The sequence below is a fragment of the Thunnus albacares genome, chromosome 7 (assembly GCF_914725855.1).
Source record: "Thunnus albacares chromosome 7, fThuAlb1.1, whole genome shotgun sequence".
NCBI lineage: Eukaryota > Metazoa > Chordata > Actinopteri > Scombriformes > Scombridae > Thunnus > Thunnus albacares.
The window spans coordinates 11,404,002-11,422,416 of NC_058112.1; the positions used below are offsets into that span (position 1 = coordinate 11,404,002).

The following is an 18,415-nucleotide window of genomic DNA, read 5'->3' on the forward strand; positions in this document are numbered from 1 at the left end:
AAAAAAAACAACTAAATTTTCCAGAAATTATGTAAATGTAGCATTAATTATAAACAATGACACCACTGTGAAGCTACTGCCTCCCTCCTGTGATCATAAAGTGTCTTGCAACATGGAAATATTGAGCTCAGCCACTGTTGAGGATGATTCTTTCAGTAATCTGTTCACCATGTTCTAGTAAGAAGACACCTATTTGTTTAACTCAGTTCCTCAGGACTGCAATAGTGGCATAAGGGTAATGTGTTTTTCAACTCAACTCACTATGGTTACTATACATGTCACAAGCTTGAAAGTTCATAAGCTTGCAAAAAAGTAAAAATCTTAAAGCCCCTCGCCCCAACTCAAAAATGTATTTTAATGTGCAGAGTTTGATACTTGAAGGCTGTTTTTACATTCATCTGCTGATGAGGGAGAAATTTGTGCTTGAGTTTAAGGAATTAGGCCAATATCCTTTATTTCTGAGTATTCAATAAAGATCTATTAAATTGTGGAGCAATATTAAAAAGACCGATCCTGCCTGTTACCATTATAAAGCCCCTGCCTGCCAAGAGTTACATAGAAAGAACATAGTAAGGAGTCCTTTCAGCCAACTGGTCCTGAGGCTGGCTGACCTTTCACCTTCTGACATCACAAACTCCCAGCCAGCCTCAAGGCAGTTACACTATCACTCAGAAGATTAGACCAACCAAATTATAACTGAAGAAAAAGAAAAGAAATAGTTTAGAGACATACTTGGCCCTAAACAGACAGTATACTGTGGCAGAACTGATAAGAACCTGAGAAAGACATTGACAATGTACAGACTGAGTGACCATAGTCTGGCAATAGAGAAGGGCAGACACAGGCGGACCTGGCAGCCCAGAAAGGACACGCTGTGCTGTCATTGTGACGAGGGAGCTGTAGGGACAGAATCACATTTTATAACAGAAAGTCAAAACTACAGAAATATTAAGGAGAAAGTCTTTCCAAAATTTGAAAAAAATTGCCCTAAAATCCAAAGTCCAACAGAAAGGGAGAAGTAACTCCTCATTCTGGGGGAAAAGAAAGAATGTGCAGTGTTGGCTGCTGAATATGTAATTTCCTGCCACAACAAGAGAGACAACCAGTAGGACATAGACACATGAAAACTTGGAAGCCAATCATGATCCAATTACACAAGTGTGACATGGAAACTTGATGCCTCCAGCACACTGAGAATTTTGTCCATCTTGTGTCAAGTATCGAGTCACTTTTTTATGGAAAACCATGTCAGAAACAAAATATTATTCCATGCAGAGTATTGTTACATGTCTGAAAACATGTCTGGAGGGGATCTTTAACATAAAGTCTGACTTAGTTGTTGTGTCTGAAGTTCTCAACAACATTTCGAAGCCTTCCTCGGCAGTTGCCCAGTCGTCATAGAGGTGGTTTAGTAATTAGAGCAATGACATCCGCTGAGAAAGGCCATGAGATGTGTTTGAAAGCTTTAGAAACAACAGGTAAGTTAATCAAGAAATAAAGATCTTTTGTAGACCTTTTCACAGCAGATATTTTGACTTGTCATAGCGGGAAAAGCAAGGCTGTAACTAAATTATTGATGATTTCCAATAATCACCTAATAGGACAATTAATTTCACCTGTTCTGCTATGATATGTTTAAATGTCTGCCATGAAAAATGTCTATTATTGCAGTCACATGGTTTCATTCTGTTTGCTTGGTCTGCATTGTACTGTTGCCTGTTAGAGGCCCCTGGTCAGTAAGTGGATAAGGAGAGGCACAAGTGCTAAAAACAATCTGTCAGTGAACAAAAACAGACGGGTGGGGTGGACCAGTGCCCCTTCTGATAAGGAAAATGACATTCCTTCCCAGTTTTATCTTGTTAGAAAATAGCCCTAATAAAGTTATGCAAGATAACACGGGCAAATCACACCTCAAACAGGAAGCAGTGATATGCCACTTCTTATAGTTCAAGAATAGATCTTCCCCAAACGAGATAAATAGGAATTGGCATCCCTCCTGGAAAAATATATGGAAAACTAATAAATGAGCACTTGGATTTGGATGATTTTAAGACTGGCTGTGACACTGAAGTCTTGACTGCTCAATGACCCCACAGTTGATCTGCAAACAATTCAAACAAGCATTCACAATGTGGTGCTGACAGAACACAGATCTATACTGCCATATACTCTCCACCCTGCCATCTTTGGCTCTCTCTCAGAACAGTGACAAATTCTTATTTTGTCACTTTCCAACTTGTGTGGCCCGGTGGTACAGACCCAGGACTGCGTCCGGCTCGATTAAAACGGAGTATAAATGACCTTTGCTGCTCTTTCATCAGAGAGCACTTCTTATGCTTACCCATGACACCCTGCCCCTCCCTATCTCACTCTCTCCCACCTCTGTCATCTCGGAGAAGAACGGGGGAAAGTCATTAGGCACAAATGGGGAGGAGAGAGCAGCTAGTGGTTGCTATTGCCTTGAAAGTCAGGGCAAAGCTCAGAGCCGCTGAGTGCACTGCACTGGGGAATATCTGTCCGGGGAATACAATACATTTTCAGCTCATTAAGTTGGATAAACAAATGGCTTACTGTACAAGATGCTGGGAGTCATGGACATCAGGAGGAGGACAGTAGAAAGTAGGTTTTTTGAATTCTCATTATTATTATTCATGCTGATTATGTTTCCTGTTTTCTTGTTGACAACTGGTGATGCTTATTTTCATTGTTAATAACTCACACACATGGTTTTTATGGTGTAATTTAGCATCATATCCATCCGATTGCTGCTACATGGAGCTTCATGCTGATGCTGTATTACATTGTTACAAATTTGTTTTGCTTTTGCATATTATCAAGATCAATAACTCCAGAGTGGCGGTGGCGGAGCTTTAATGGAACACCATGAAATTTACTTGAAGACGCCAACAGTCTGCCTCAGTGAAAACCCTCGTCTGGCACTAAATTGATGTGGATGACCAGTGGTGTGTCACAGAGAGTGAGCAAAATGGGGAACGCCATGAGAGGTGTCATTGCCTTCATTCCCTCAGAGCGCTGTCAACGCTTCCTAGTTGGGGACCTAAAGGAGATGCCACTCGATCGGACCCTGGACCTGAGCAGCCGGCAGTTGCGTCGGCTGCCTGTTGCTGCCTGTGTCTTTGATGAGCTGGTGAAGCTCTACCTGAGTGACAACAACCTCAGCAGCTTGCCGCCCGAACTGCAGGGCCTGAGGAAGCTGCAGCTCCTTGCCCTCGACTTTAACTGCTTTGAAGAGCTACCTGCAGCTGTTTGCAGATTGCCCCAGCTCAGCATCCTTTACCTGGGTAACAACAGGCTTTACTGCCTCCCCAGAGAACTGGGAGACCTCAAGGAACTTAATACTCTGTGGCTGGAGACTAATTGCTTTACTGTTTTCCCTAAAGTGGTTTGTGAGCTCCCCAATCTCAAGACCCTGCACCTCGGCTATAACCAGATACGGAGTTTACCGAAAGAGCTCGGACAGCTGGAAGAGCTACGAAGTATCTGGCTTGCTGGGAATGAGCTGGCAGAGTTCCCACCAGTATTGCTGGAAATGCACTTTCTAGCCATCATTGATGTGGATCGGAACAAAATACACCACTTCCCAGGCCTGTCTCACATGCAGGGGTTGAAACTGGTCATCTATGACCATAACCCTTGTGTTAACGCCCCAGCGGTGGGCGAGGGGGTGAGGAGGGTCGGGCGCTGGGCAGAGAGCGCAGATGATGAGCAGGAAGATGACACGTCAAAGGCAGCGAGCGAGACCACAGCTGAGGTCACGGAGGTACATACTGAGGAGGAGCACAACAGTTAGGGTCAAGGAACAAAGTGACCTTTAGCTGTGGAGAGGCCTGGCAGTAAAGGACACCACTCAAGTGGAGCACTTAGAGCAGAGCAGCGTGCATCATGCTGATGGTATTTGGTCCATATATGGTAAAGCCAATCGAATCAGCTTTAATATAAGACGCAAAGTAATTATTAGTTCAAAAATTTCAGAGAAGGGATACAGGAAAAGAGAAAAATTAAAATAAATTTCAATCCTGAAATGCTAGTGTCTGATTTTAATTTGTAAACCTCTGTATGCTTTCAAATGATTATTTGCAATAACAGAAATCTTGGAAATTGCTTTTTTAAAAACAATTCATGTATGTCAACTGGTCTGAATTGGTTTAGATTTTCTGTTCTGGAATGTTATTTTATGCTGCAAGACGTGTGTCTTGGGAATTTACTGGATTTTACAGCATGTCTGGGATCAAAACAATACCGGTAAGCATGTATTTCTACTTGATGAATATTAATGGTGTGTTTTCAGGGCAATAATACAGAAAGCTTTTCATACTTGTCAATTAAATTGACCACACAGTTAGTTGTTGCTGAGGCTATACTGTGGGTCCTGTAAGGATCACTTCAGTTGCAGATAACACTGACGTAAACAAGGTGAACATAATCATTAAGTCCACAACATAAGCACAGTAGCACCATTCTCAACTCTAAGGTTATGTGAGTTTTTTACTTTATAGTGCAACTATTGAGACAAAGAAGATGATTCACAAATTCTTGTTACAGCAGTCTGAGATAATATCTGTACCTGCTGAGCTAAATACAGCAAGGTTTTAATACAAGTGATGGATGGCTTAAGTCAATTAGTGCACTCCTTATCCAGACCAATGCATAATTCATCTGATAGATTGGGGCAGTGGCTTTGAATAAAGACTGCTAATGGGCTTTAATATCATTGCCACAAGGTTCTGATTTGAAGCAGATTATAAATGCAGCTCTCAGATTCCTCTGTGTACCAGGAAAATGTTCTGTAAACAAGATTAAATGTCATTCCACAATATATCTTTCTGGGCATTTTAAGTCCTTTTTAATAAAACATGGAGGAATAGATTAAAATGGGCAGCATACCAGTCCTTTTACTGGAAATGTGACTGTTTCTAACAGCATAAACACACTGCCATTGTACTTCCAGTGTTCAATCAACTCCCTATTAAACACAAAATTACTTTAATGTGTGCGCTTAGGCAATTCTAAAGGTTCAATGAGTGTAAGTACATCTTTCTGTTATGTTATTTAATATACTGTATGTCAAAGATAAACTTGTTGATTTTGTTATACTGGACAACACCCACAAATCCAGAAATCCTCACAGATCATTCCCATAAATTCACTCACTGCATCAACAGTGAGCAGTGAGGAAATTTGTGGATTTGGTGCCATGACAAAAATCAGGGAGTCAGACTTTATAGTGTAAAAATATACTACTGAAATCTTCCTGAAAGTATGCTCTGAAGTTGCAAAGTCAACTATCTTTTATATGCAGTTTGATCTGTCTTGAAAGAATTGAGTTTTGTGAGGTTTGTAAAAGAGCACAAATTGTTGACATGTCTACTTAAAAATTTCCATCTTGAATCAGATATTACATATAGAGAACAATCTTTCCATGAGTTGCCCTCAATACCTTATATTGCAAAATCACCTCTTAAGATATTCTCTAGGACCTCTAAGATATTCTCTCCATCAACTTGAATACAATTTTACATATTTTAACCCATTTCTTCAAATGTCATAGTTTAATTTTACTCTAATAGTTTAAATGTCTCCAGTAAAATGCAGTTTTGTACTGTAATTGTGAGACTGTATTGACGCTGTTATCAATGTATCATCTATCTGTTCATTTCTTGACTTGATTTGTCCCAAAAAGTCACAATTTGCCACTAAATTCTCACTTTCCAACTAAGGATTATTAGATGTTTTTTCTTTAATATGAGAAGTAGACCATAGTTTGTGTGTGTATATCCACATTGTAGCATGTAAAAAAAGTAATGACTTTAAGTAGAATGTAGATCTGGGGGGAAAACTGTTAAGTATTTTATATTTTAACAGTGAACATTTTGAGGTAGCAGTTTAAAAAATGTTTTAATCTGCTTTTTCCTACATGCAAAGCAGCAGGTTTATTCATACTGACAGAAGCCAAGTTTTTACATTATGTCTATATTTCTGATTGTGGTCTGAAACTCGGATATAGTATGCAAAAATGACACAAACTCAGTGATTGTCGGACTTCAAATTCACTGTTTGGTAGCCCTTCTTTAAAGCACTGAACAATGAGATTTTTCTAAAATTACAGACAGAAATGTTGTTGTCGGTTTCAACTGTGTTATTATCTGACAGTGAGACTAAATCTGACAATAAAGAAAGAGAACTGCACTGCTGTATGTGTTTATTTCTTTAATTCAATGTCAACACATAAATAAGACCTACTCATGGAACTTCAGAGGCTTAGACAAGAACAACCTGCATGACAGAATCCAAGATGACAGATCATGAGAACTATATCTTTGGTACAAAATCCTACATCAACACAACTTGCACAGCCTTTCATTAACTTGCTTAAACCCCAAGTTCCCCTTAAGTGTAGGTTAAATACATAGAGGCTGTGCATATAACTCCTTTTCATTAGCTTTATAAACCAGCACCAACCTCAAAACAGTAACTTCACTTATCCTTCGTATAATGTTCCTTAATGTTAAAGTAGACATGCTTAATTAACAGACATATTAGCAAACATTTATTACTTAAAAGACTCATCTAAAATATCTTGGTGCTTTTACAATAAATACCATTTTCACATTAAACAGCAGAGTGCAAACTGCACAGTAACAGATACTGAATACAAAAAAACAACAACAGATGGAATGAAACCAAACTTTGTTAAAGCATCGGATCTTTAACTAAATGTGCCACGGCAGTTAAATCGCCAATTATACTGAAACAGAACTTCTCTATATGCAAGATGAAGATGAATAATAAATGCAATAAGTTCTTTATATCCTCGGGCTGGACCCTCAACCCATAATTTTTTTCTAGGAAGTTATTAAAACAAAGACGCTACTTTGGGCAAATTTTCCAAACCTAATTGCTCTGAGAAAAAGGATCACAAGGCCTGTTTATGAGCGATCAAACTTATTTTTGTTTCAAGTACAGGACAGCTACATTCAATAACAAGCGACTTGACTCATGTTTAAACTACGTATGTCACTTGTGGAAGGATTGTCAGGTTGTGTGCCTCAGCTATAGGCTGGCTGTAATATAAGAAACCTTACAGACATTAAAGCAATAAAACACAGGTTAGACGGACTTAAAGGGTGTGATAGATTGTTGGCTAATGGTAATGCCACAGACAAAAGTGTAGGACAAGCCACAGCTGGAATGTAGTTTATCTTACTACAGGCATCATTAAAACTGAATGCACAACATACTGTAAGACCATAGAAGTGTTATTGTCTCCAGGACCGTCTGTCCACTGAGCAGACAATAAGCAGAAAGTCGTGAGCCGAGGTCAAAGTGGCAACAAGGTGAACTTATCAAGACGAGACAATAAGCTGTAGTTTGTTAGTCAAAGTAATACAGATAATAAATTCTCATGCATCTGTTCCTGCCAACTTAAACTGTGGGTTTGCTTGAGTCTATCAAGATCCACACCTACATACTATGTGGCATATGAGCACATGCAGTACTGTAGGTACACGCGGTCCCACGAATCACAGGCTCATCCAGGGTCCAGGTCTCTGTCGGAGTGCTGTCTCGCCCTGGTGAGGCAGCTGACACCCATCCAACATGTCTGAGCTCTCTTTCTCCTCTGGCATTTTAGAGTCATGAGACCCTTCTTCGTCCTTGGTATCTGGCACATCCGCCCCAGAGGCGTCCGGGATTACTGAGGGCCTCTTTGACGACAGCTCAGCCGCCGTGTCATTTGCCTGGGAATCAGACGCCTCATTCACAGAACCGATCGATTTGGGAGCATAGAGTTCCTTCTGCGAGTTTTCTTTCTCCATTCGTTTCCGAGCCTCCTCTCTCCTCTGCTGGAAGCGGGTGTTGTCCCCCATCATAACCCTGACTCTCACTTGATCTGGAGGCCAGAGCCCTCCCCAAATGAACTGCAGGTAACTGAACAGCACAATCGCGCTGAGGAAGGCAAAGTTGCTGGCCACACCGATCACTGCAGATGTCAGGGGGAAGTTGTACAGAACATATCGTATACCAGTGAAATAAGCATGGATACGAAGCTGAGATGAGTAGATCTGCACACGCTTGGACTGGATCTCAATGATTGCACCAACAGTGGGTTGATAAGCATTCGTCTTGTAGTCAGAGAAGAGCTCGACTTCTATGAGCTGCTTCTGCTCAGCCATCCCAGTCAGGAGGAAGGGAGAGAACAGTAAAGTACTCAGTGTCTGCAGAAGGCTGGAGCGGTAATGCAGCATCGTTGATCGTCCCACAGATGAGACAGTCTTCCCATTTTTGGTATAACTTGTCATCTTGACCATGAACATGCCCAGCTGCTCATTCACCGGAGACTCTGGCATCTCCAGCTCTATAGATATGCGATACGGTTGCCCATAAGCCATCACCTGGTCTCTCTCGTTCTTCATGAAGGAGATGTTGGCCGTTGGGAATGAGCAAAGAGCTGACTCTGAGGCATCGCAGTCAGAGGTGTAGTAGAAGTGCACAGGGGTGGAGAAGCTGACAGTGGGCATGTAGGAGTAGTAGAAGCTGCCATAGAGAAAGATGGACACCCATAGCAGCAGGACTAGCACACAAAGGAGGATAGCAGCCTGAAACAGAGTCCGCCGGGCTTTGAGGAGAGTCACAGCTGCGACATCGTGCAGCCAGTGTAGAACCGGTCCCATCGCACCTCCCATCGTGTCTGGTCCGGAGCACACAGACCTTGTTCTGGCCCTGGTTTGGGCAGACTGCTGCTCCGGTGCTGGTGGTGGGTCTTTATGTTCCTGCATCAGTGGGCGGAAACTGCATAATCGCTTATCTGCACCTTCCCATGTCACGTCTGTTCAGCCCTTTACTGATAGTTTGATCCAAAAGCTTTTTGACTCCGCTGACGTAAAATCATCCTTTGCTTTTTTAAGGTTGAACTTTGATGTTTTCTAGTATTAGCGACTTGCTCTGGTGGTCTCTAAGCTCGTTAACAACTTAGCTATCTCTCAGTTACATCTGCTGCTTCACACAAAACATGACCCTGTGACCCGGAAGTTGATAAGTTTAAAAAAAAAACTTTATTAACAACACTAATATACAAACAAGTAACAATAGAAGTAACAGTACAGAAAAAATAAATTAACTAACCACCAAAACACAAAGCAGAAATAAAACTGTACAACATAAAAAGATACATAATACAGAAATTAAGAGAGAAAAATAAATAAATATAACTTCAAAAATGAACAAGCAACATTGCAAACCAACTTAAATCATCTGGCAGTGTTGTCCACAATGTTTCTCAAGAGATGAGATGTCTTTAAGCTTTTTTGTTTTTATATACCCTACAGCAGTGGTTCTCAAAGTGGGGTCCCCAGTAAAAAGGGGAATAATTTATTGTCACTCTGACATAATGACAGAATTTATTTATTATTATTATACTATTTCGATCATGGGTTTCATACACTTTCTCTAACGAAACATCTAAAAGCAAAAATCTTATCAGATGGGGGACGCTGGGACAAAATCTTATCAAGTGGGTGTCCATGGTCTAATTTGTTTCAGTTTAGGGGTCTTTGATGTGAAAAAGTTTGAGAACCACTGCTCTACAGACAGAATCATAAAATATCTGAAGTTCAACATAAAGTAAGATTTTGTTAGGAAGAAACTAAAGAAATCTGGCTTTGTGAACATGATGTTTGCCCAAAAGACACAGAAATTTTATCAGGTTATCAACTTTATTGTTGTTAGACTTTACATTAAAAAATAAGACCATAGGGACCAAGACCTTATGAGTCTCCTAGATTAATAAGGGAATTTGAATCCAAAAGTTACTTGCATGAGTACACACATAAATTAAATGAGAAAAAGAGGAAGTTGTTAAGTTAATGCTGACTGCTTCCATATAAATGTGTTATCCTCAACAAACTGAAAGAATTAAGTATCACAACAGCATCATCCAGCACACATCACACACAACAATAGAATAAAATAAAATAGTTAAATAGTATACAGAAAAGGTTGTTATTATACATTGTGCAGTAATTGTATACATAGTAAATAATGCAAGATGGCCACTGCTCCACCCAGCTAAATCCTTGTAAGGTGTCTGAAAAATCAATGCCTCCAAACTTGATGAAATAGATTTCCGCACACTCAGCTCTATGCAGTATTCACTTGTTTTCACTTTAGACAGAAAGCTCAAAAATAAAGTGAATACTGCATAGATCTAAGTGTGCAGAAATCTATTTCATCAAGTTTGGATACATTGTAAATTAAAAAGTTGAGAGTTGTGAGATAGTTTTTTTTGTAAAAAAAAAAAAAAAAAAATCAATTGTGCAATGATTATATACAGAGTAAATAATGAAATATGCTTAAAAAATGATATAAGGGTAGAATTATTATTATATGGTGCAATGTGCAATTAATGTCCTTTATGTTATCTTTATTTCATTATGATGCCCAATTGTTTTCTGTTGTTGTATTAATGTCACACATGTTGTAAGTGATGCTTTCCATAAATAAAGAGATGAAAAAAGTTGCCAGGAGATACTTGAATGTTTTAGACACAACTGGAAGGATTTGCATCAACTCAGGTAATTGGGTCTGGATTATAGAATGGAAAAAGTGAATGGGATCACTGGGCGGACTCTGTAGTTTGTACTGTGAAGTTGTTACTTTCCAGCAGGTGGCGGTAATGCAACATTTATGGATGCCAACCGCCGTGAAACAAAATAGAGCAAGAAGAAGAAAACGTCAGTTGAGGAGCAGACGGAGCTGCAGCACCGACGGCAGAGCGAGGAGCAGGGCCTCTACTCAGACGGGCGGACGGTGATGAGGAAGAAAAGTCGTCTCACAGGAGGAACAGTGGGTCGAAGAACGATCCTGCAGCTTTCACCTCCCGGGCTCCGTGGCGGTAACACCGGAGAAAGAGAAGAAGGACTCTCGGGATCAGATGGTGATTTTATTTTTAAAAACGTGTTGTCTCAGCAGCGAAATGCTAAATGCTGGAGGTGTGAAGAACGGGCCCAGCGGAGTAGAAGAAACTGCTTTAATGTGACTGCAGTCACTGTATTAGTTCATATATGATATCGAGATACAGTCTGATAAATATATATACATTAACTCACAGCTAGAAACTAAAACGTACATTTTTCGTATAAGCTAACGCTAACGGAGCTACTAGCAGCTAACGCGCTAAGCTAGCTTTATTAGCCTGTTGTTATTTAGCCTTCGTAGGTTGGCCTGCCAAAACAGGATTATGACAAACGATTACATGTAACTACAGTCACAAATACCGTTACGTTTGACTTGTTTTGTCTTGAAGGAGTGCGTTGTTGAGCTCAACATCATTAGTCTCTGATTTCAGCTGTTGGCTAATGTGTGAATGCTGTTATTTTAGCTCGCTGTTAGCCTGCTTTTGTATCTCGACGTTAACCTTGGCTGTCGTTGTTTTGCAGACGAACAGGAGGCTGATGTAAACAGATTTGTGAGAGAAAGACACACCAACATGAAGGCCCCCACAGTGAAGGCAACAGGTAACAACGTTTGTTTGTGTTTGTGGTGAAGCTATTCGTGTTTTCTCAGGCAATGCAACCAAGAAGAAAAAAAAGCAATTTGATTAATCAAAATGTCTTTGTGTTCATCTGCAGAGGGCTTGTCCCTGCTTGGAGCCTATGAGGATAGCGATGAAGAGGATGCTGAAGACTCCCAGCGTTCAACTGCAATTTCTCAACACAATCAGTCAGCTGACATTGACAGTACATTAGCCAATTTCATGGCTGTGAGTACAATTTCCTGCACATTGTAATAATCTGCTTTGGTCTATGGGTTTGGGGATGGCAGTCATGTTATTCTATTGTTATCTTTTAAGAAGTATAGTTATGGTTTTGCTTTTCCCAATTTCTGAATTGATCTTGAGTAGGTTTTCTTCTCAAGCCTAGCTTTTCAGTAATAAGAAATTATTTTTTGTGATGGAAGTGCTTAGAAGAGAGTGGTTCATTCTCAGGACTTAAACATGTTTTTGGCAAAACTTACTTATGTCATTTCTCCCTCCCACAGGAAATTGATGCAATCACCACTCAGCCAAGTTCAGATGATGTGGCAACTCATCCTTCAACCCCAGCTAGCGTTCCACCAAAACCTGAGGCTAATACTCAGCAACCAGCTACTGGTGAAGGACAGACTCAACAAAGCACAGAGTTTGAGTACAATACTCAGGACTCATTAGCTGGAGGTAACTGTGCTGTATATAATGTGTGCATGTCTCGTAAGGCTTCCTGAATAACTTTACAAGCCTCTGTGCTTATAATACATCAACAAAGCACTTGCACAGTAATTATTTTGGTTTATTTTTTGAGTTGCTAGCTTATGTGAAGAAACATCAGCCACTGATATTTGTACATTAATCAAAATTAATGAATACCTTGTAATACATCTTAACAGTACTGCTGAGTTACTTGTCAAATGAACTGCTTTGATATTGAAATTCACCTGCGACCTTTAATATCACAGAATTTTGATGAAATTGTGGTCCCACTTTCCAAATTGACACACATTAATCAAATCATTCAGGATATAGCATAAATTAGGGGAAGAAAGAGAAATGGTGCTTAATATATCAATTAAGCTATGCTCTGTTGTTCTGAAGCATTTGTATGTATGCTTTTATTCCAGTGGGTGTGGAAATGGGGGACTGGCAGGAAGTATGGGATGACAACTCCGGCTGCTATTACTACTGGAACACTCTGACCAATGAGGTGTCCTGGGAGCTGCCTCACTATCTAGCTGATCAGGTGCAAAGCCTGACTCAGTATGCAAACAGGTAGGAGTTACTGACACACCCAGTCCAGAATATTATCTCAGCTTTGTGAGATCAAAGTGGTGTGAAGCACACATGTTTTCGCTCTTCATTGTGTTGTCTCCAGTACAGAAATTTAGATGGCAATTGAAGTAACATATACAATTCCTTTGTTGCTTTAGTGTCAATGGCAATGGTACAGCCCACACGGGTTATTACACAGATGAAAAGGCTGCAACTGCTGCAGCCCCAACATCAGTGAAAGAGACCAAAGTGAAGGTATGTTTATCGAAGTCCAATTCAAATTGAGTACATGTTATTTGTGGTGCAAAAAGATCATTATTTTGAGTTTTAATATAACACTTCTATGTTTTTGTCTAAAAGGAGGTCATAGAGAGTGTGGTAGGCCTTACAAGCGAAGAAGAGGAGCGCCGTGGAGTGGCTGCATCTCTGCTTGGTCCTCTGATCCCCTCTGAAGTGAAAGATGCAGAGGAAAAATGGAGAAAAAGACTGCTTAAAGGTTTGGATGAGCCTGAAAACAGTGTGGATTCTGACGGAGAAGGTGCTCGCCCTGCAGGATCCCCCTCCACCCCTCTGCAGGACTCTGACTCAGCCCCCATTGTTGAGAAAGATCTTTGCACCAAGAAGCAGTCACGCGACAACTCAGATATTGAGGAGGAGACGGAGGAAGACACAATGGAGCTGGAACTGGCTCTGGAGAGGAAAAAGGTGGGTTTTAAAGCTATTTTTTCCAGTGTGCATCTTTGATAACAGACAGGAATTACATTTCACTTGTCCTTTAGTGTATAGCAGTGGTATTTCGCAATCAGCTGCAGATGTTAATGTCAGTGTGACCTGGCTCTAACTTTACATCTGACTCTCAGGCTGAGCTCCGGGCACTGGAGGAGGGTGATGGGAGCGCAGGGGGCTCCAGTCCTTGTTCTGAGACAAGCCAAGAAGCCTCTGGTTCTCGTCTAGTGAAGAAAAATCGCTGGAAAACTGCCTTCCCCAATGCTGCCAGCCCTGACTCTAACAGTAGGAGCTCAGACGTGCAGGAGAACACAGAGACAGGTGAGTCCACATGATTATAAACATGCTAGTGGAGACAAGGGGTGCATAAAATTCCCACATACTTAAATGTGCTTCTCTTGTGTCCCGCAGCAGCACTTTCCAAGGTGCTAGAGAGTGTTGCAGAAGCAGAGGACAAGGAAACAGAAAACTCTGAGGAGAAATCAGTTACAAAACCTCCGGCAAAAGAAGAGGTAGAAACGCCTGAACTCAGGGTAACAACATGTTACTATAATGATAAGTCATTATGATTGATATAAGTGATGATCCCTATTTTAAGACTTTTGGTTTTGAATTCTGAATAAATATAGTTTCAGATTGGAGAACTGGCTAACACCTTAACCAGCAAAATGGAGTTCCTGGGGATAAACAAAAAGGCGATCTCAAACTTTCAGTTGCTTCTGCTACAAACTGAGGTGAGCAATGTTATCCTAGTTTCCAGTTGTAGCTATCTCAGCGCTACAGTTTTAAAATATTTAATGCTTAATTTTTCTTCATATCATTTTGCACACAGCCACGTGGCAGTACTTAATATTTAAAATTCTCATTATAATCCATCATGTGACGTAATCCTTGAAATTTACTGTAATTACTCTTCGTGTGTTACTCATCTGTCTTGTGGCTCTTCTGTCTTCGCTATCTGTCTCTTCTCTATCCCCTCACTTCCCCCTCTGTCCCCTCACACTCTTATCTCACTCTTGTCTCCTGTCTCTCCTCTTTTCTGTTTTTGCTTTTTTTCCCCCTCAGACACGGATTGCTGACTGGAGGGAGGGCGCTCTGAATGGGGTCTATCTTCGTCGCAGGCTGCAGGAAGCTGCCGAACACATAAAATATTACGAACTTAACGCCACTCCTAAAGGCTGGTCCTGCCACTGGGACAGGTACGCGCTCCTTACCTTTCACATCTCTAAACTCCCTCGTCCCCCACAAATCTTACCGTGTGACTACACCCCCCTCAGTGCCGAGGTTGCAGACTTTGTTACATGACTTGGGGAGAAGCTTAAACCAGTACAAGTGGATCAAAATGCAAACCAGAAGCAGACTCTTCCGGTTTCTGTGATGCAATCCTGGCACTGTGCCTTTCACGTACTGATAAGGGAGCGTCCACTCTGGGCCAGCGTGCTTCCTGTTAAATACACCTCCCACAGACTGTGAGGGCATTTGTAGACCGATTTTTGGGTCCAGTCAGTGGAAAATTTGGGAGGGGGAGGTATAGTAGGAAGGTTGGTTGCGTGGGAGAGCTTTGTACTTTACAGGACTACAGCCCCCAGAATGCAATGCAGACAGAGTGATGCCCTGGAAGCGACGAGTGTCACGCATCAAATAAAAGGTGAAGATGGAGCAATGACGGGAATCCAGCAGGTCAGACCAACTCTATTTCATGTCTTCCTGTTTTTTTATTTTCTTGATTGAGAGAAAATGTTTCTGATCTAAAACAAGTTGACTGTGTGCTTGTTGTTTTCTGACTTATGATTGTTGTTGATGATGGTGCTTCCTCCCTGGCGTCTTCCTGTGTCTGGGAGAGAATGGTTGTCTATAACGGAACATGTATGACAACCATGGTGTGAGCTGCTGAATGCTACTTTCAGGACCTAGAGATGATTGGTTTTGCTTTATTTGCTTTTGAGAGCAAGGTGGGTTCCTTATCCACATCCATAATCATTCTCTAATCGGACCCTTCTTTTGGATGGCTAAAGTCGCTGTCCATACCAACACTCTTGCCCCCTATTATGGTCATTATGTCCACTCCCTTGCCCCACTGTCCCAGGGTATCATGCCACTCAGCCAGTTGCGAGGCCGGCCATTGAGACTCTTGCCTTCTATCTCTGTTGTCCCACTCTGTAGAGAGCACAGGCGGTATTTCTATGTGAACGACCGGACCAGTGCCTCCCAGTGGGATTTCCCAACAGAGGACGACAAGGAGGAGGACCTGAAAGGCAACCAAGCTTCCAGCCAAGGGTACAGCAAAACATCATCTGCATCTACTGGTGGGGTCATAGGTCAGTATGACTTTATTAATGACTTTAAATGGTTAGAACCAGAAAGATCTTTGTATACTAATGTTTACCTTTTTTTTTTTTTTTTTTTTTTTTTTTTTTTTTTTTTTTTTTTAAACATAGGATCATCTACCTCTGCTGCCCCACCAGCAGCACCTCCTCAGCCCAGTGCATCATCATCATCATCATCATTTTGGTCCCCATCTCAGCCTCCTCTTCCTGACAGCCCGCCTCCACCCTCAAACTTCCCCCCACCTCCACCTCTCCCCCCGGGCTCACCACCTCCACCTCCTCCCCCTCCTGACAGTGATGGAGAGATCATGGAGGTGGAGATGGAGATGGATGATGATAATGACGGGGAGCCTCCAGCCCCTGGAACTGAGGAAGATGGCAGTGGGAGGCCTCCTTTACCCCCAGGCGTTGCTAGTGTGAAGGTATGGAAGTATCTTGTCTTCTTTTGATGAATGCAATCCTGGTATTTGTACCCCTCAATGCCGTTTTGTGTATGAATCCATCTTTGTTATATTTCTTGTCATTGGAGCAGGCTCTGGAGTCTTCGGGACCTCTTGGGAAGGGTCAGAAACGTAAAGCCAGTCAGATGAATAAAGCCATAACTATTGGCAGCAGTCCCATTCTCTACACACAGCCTGTTGCCAGTGCAGGTAAAAAAAAAAATCTTAAAGATATTTCTACACAACATGTGCAATTAGTCATATATTGATAGAGATGATGCTAGTGCGTCCGATTATAATCCTAAGGAACAATTTAGAAGTCTTCCTTCTACTGTGATGGCCAAAACCAGTTTTTAACATCACAACACTTGAATTTGTTGGCTAGTATCCCAAACTCTCTGAAATCTGGGATTGCCATCTTGTGCGGTGTTTATAAAGGGCTGCAGGTATCTATGAGGGACCGCTCATGCAGCATTGAGGCAGCCACTGAGATTGGGTGGTCTTCCAGGGCGGGCTCAAAAACAGATATTCATGGTGTTGAGCTTACATCATCGGCCCAAAATGGAATTGTCTAATTCAACAATACAAAGTTGTTATAAGTCTTTGTCATATATTTGTCATATTGTTATATAATGAGAATGTTTTAATAAAACTGTATATGATCAATAAGGGTGCACTAATGTGGCACCTAACATAATCCAGTGTTTAAATTCAGGAAAACAATGAATTCCAACAGAAATGCGATAACCCACTAACTGTAAGGTTTCCTTTTGTTCCTTTAGCTCCCATAATGGCAGCAACAGCCTACTGGGGTGTGCCAGTCGCTGCCCCTTTAGTCCCTTCTGAACCCCCCCTCCCACCTGTCCCGGCCCTACCCCCCCAACCACCACTGCCACCACCACCCCAGCCACCCTTTGAACCTCCTGGAGCTAAAGGTCTGCCCACAGACAAGACCAAGAAAACCAAAAAGGATAAGGTTAGTATTGGAGTTCCCATTTTTTGTCAAGTATCAAAAGTGAGGAGTACATACATTAGAGAAATCTATTTAAATACCTATAATGTTCAGTATTATTATCTACCTGGACTGATTTTCCTTAGTGGGATTTTGTAAAGTCTACACTATCAAGCCATCTTTGTAATCCAGTGCTTAAATATCACATTCAAAAGAACCTGTAGTGTAATTTAATTTTCCCTCTTGACACCACTCTCCCTTATTTCTCTCATTGAAGAAGAGTAAGACCAAAATGCCTTCCCTGGTGAAGAAGTGGCAGAGCATCCAGAAAGAGTTGGAGGAGGAAGAGAAGGATAGCTCCAGTGACGAGGACCGAGACCAGCTTAACAAAAAGAGTATCGAGGAGTGGAAGCAGCAGCAGCTTGTGACGTAAGTTGCTAGGCAATTTGCACCCTTCACTCTTCTCTGAATAGAGTAAACATGTATTTCTTCAAAAGATTAATTTCAGAAAATAGTTTCTTCTGATATTTTATCTTGGTAATCCTTCACTCGTGTAACTGTTGGAACTGTTTTTAACTCTCCAGGGGAAAAGCGTCAAAGAATGCCAACTTTGAGGCACTTCCTGATGACTGGCGGGACCGACTGAAGAAGAGGAAGCTGATGAATAGCACGTAACATCCGGCCTGGGTCATAGGCAACTCAATCAACGTTTTTTTAAATCTATTCCAACCATTACCATAAGTTCATCCTTCCTTCCCCCGCTTACGTTTTGGTTAAGGATCTACGGACTTTTGTTACCATTTCCTTTGTTCATGATGGAGACATTTAGAGGCCCTTACATGGCAGGCCATTCACCAGAGGGGTTTGAATGTCCTTTTCCTGTTTTTGTAGCCACTAATGTAAATGTGCCAAACGTCTTTGAGTTCCTCAGAAATACGTCATCATCTTGTATGGACCCCATGTAGACAACCACCACAGTTTGTTTGGAGGGGTTGTCTATTTTAATTAACATTTTTACAATTGTGTACATAAAATGTATAATGGGATAAGCCATGTTTTTGGAAGGGGAGGGAATGTCTCTGAATGTGTACATTTTGTAAAAAGTTATTAAAAGTGTTTTTTCAAAGTCATTTCCGTCTTTGTTTTTAGTCTG

General features: G+C 41.3%; 3 protein-coding genes across 5 annotated transcripts; 2 read left to right on the forward strand and 1 right to left on the reverse strand.

Annotated features, from left to right (window-relative positions):
* Positions 1 to 2,304: 2,304 nt before the first annotated feature.
* On the forward strand, positions 2,305 to 6,207 carry lrrc10 (leucine rich repeat containing 10). The gene is made up of 2 exons (XM_044357017.1): positions 2,305 to 2,619; positions 2,839 to 6,207. The coding sequence occupies exon 2, from the start codon at positions 2,948 to 2,950 to the stop codon at positions 3,809 to 3,811; it is 864 nt and encodes a 287-aa protein (XP_044212952.1). The 5' UTR covers positions 2,305 to 2,619; positions 2,839 to 2,947; the 3' UTR covers positions 3,812 to 6,207.
* Positions 6,204 to 9,062, reverse strand: LOC122985969 (seipin-like). The gene has a single exon (XM_044357016.1). It carries the CDS (start codon positions 8,793 to 8,795, stop codon positions 7,542 to 7,544), a length of 1,254 nt encoding a protein of 417 aa, XP_044212951.1. The 5' UTR covers positions 8,796 to 9,062; the 3' UTR covers positions 6,204 to 7,541.
* A 1,671-nt stretch (positions 9,063 to 10,733) lies between these two features.
* Positions 10,734 to 18,392, forward strand: fnbp4 (formin binding protein 4). Of its 3 annotated transcripts, none has more exons than XM_044356194.1 (17): positions 10,734 to 10,951; positions 11,454 to 11,531; positions 11,646 to 11,776; positions 12,055 to 12,229; positions 12,670 to 12,817; positions 12,976 to 13,072; positions 13,178 to 13,522; positions 13,678 to 13,864; positions 13,955 to 14,076; positions 14,173 to 14,277; positions 14,609 to 14,742; positions 15,707 to 15,861; positions 15,982 to 16,292; positions 16,403 to 16,520; positions 17,093 to 17,286; positions 17,540 to 17,691; positions 17,847 to 18,392. In XM_044356194.1, exons 1-17 carry the CDS (start codon positions 10,828 to 10,830, stop codon positions 17,935 to 17,937), a joined length of 2,667 nt encoding a protein of 888 aa, XP_044212129.1. In that variant the 5' UTR covers positions 10,734 to 10,827; the 3' UTR covers positions 17,938 to 18,392. The 3 variants fall into 3 exon arrangements, with proteins under 3 accessions (XP_044212129.1, XP_044212131.1, XP_044212130.1); XM_044356196.1 differs by having other exon boundaries at positions 13,955 to 14,055; XM_044356195.1 differs by having other exon boundaries at positions 13,958 to 14,076.
* The last annotated feature ends 23 nt before the right edge of the window (positions 18,393 to 18,415 follow it).

Excerpts from the sequence above, each read along its gene's own strand:
- lrrc10 (XM_044357017.1), top strand. The coding sequence starts at position 2,948 with ATGTGGATGACCAGTGGTGTGTCACAGAGAGTGAGCAAAATGGGGAAC.
- LOC122985969 (XM_044357016.1), bottom strand. The coding sequence starts at position 8,795 with ATGCAGGAACATAAAGACCCACCACCAGCACCGGAGCAGCAGTCTGCC.
- fnbp4 (XM_044356194.1), top strand. The coding sequence starts at position 10,828 with ATGAGGAAGAAAAGTCGTCTCACAGGAGGAACAGTGGGTCGAAGAACG. Across the intron at positions 13,073-13,177 it reads TGAAAGAGACCAAAGTGAAG|GAGGTCATAGAGAGTGTGGT; the intron begins GTATGTTTATCG and ends TTTGTCTAAAAG. Across the intron at positions 15,862-15,981 it reads ATCTACTGGTGGGGTCATAG|GATCATCTACCTCTGCTGCC; the intron begins GTCAGTATGACT and ends TTTTAAACATAG.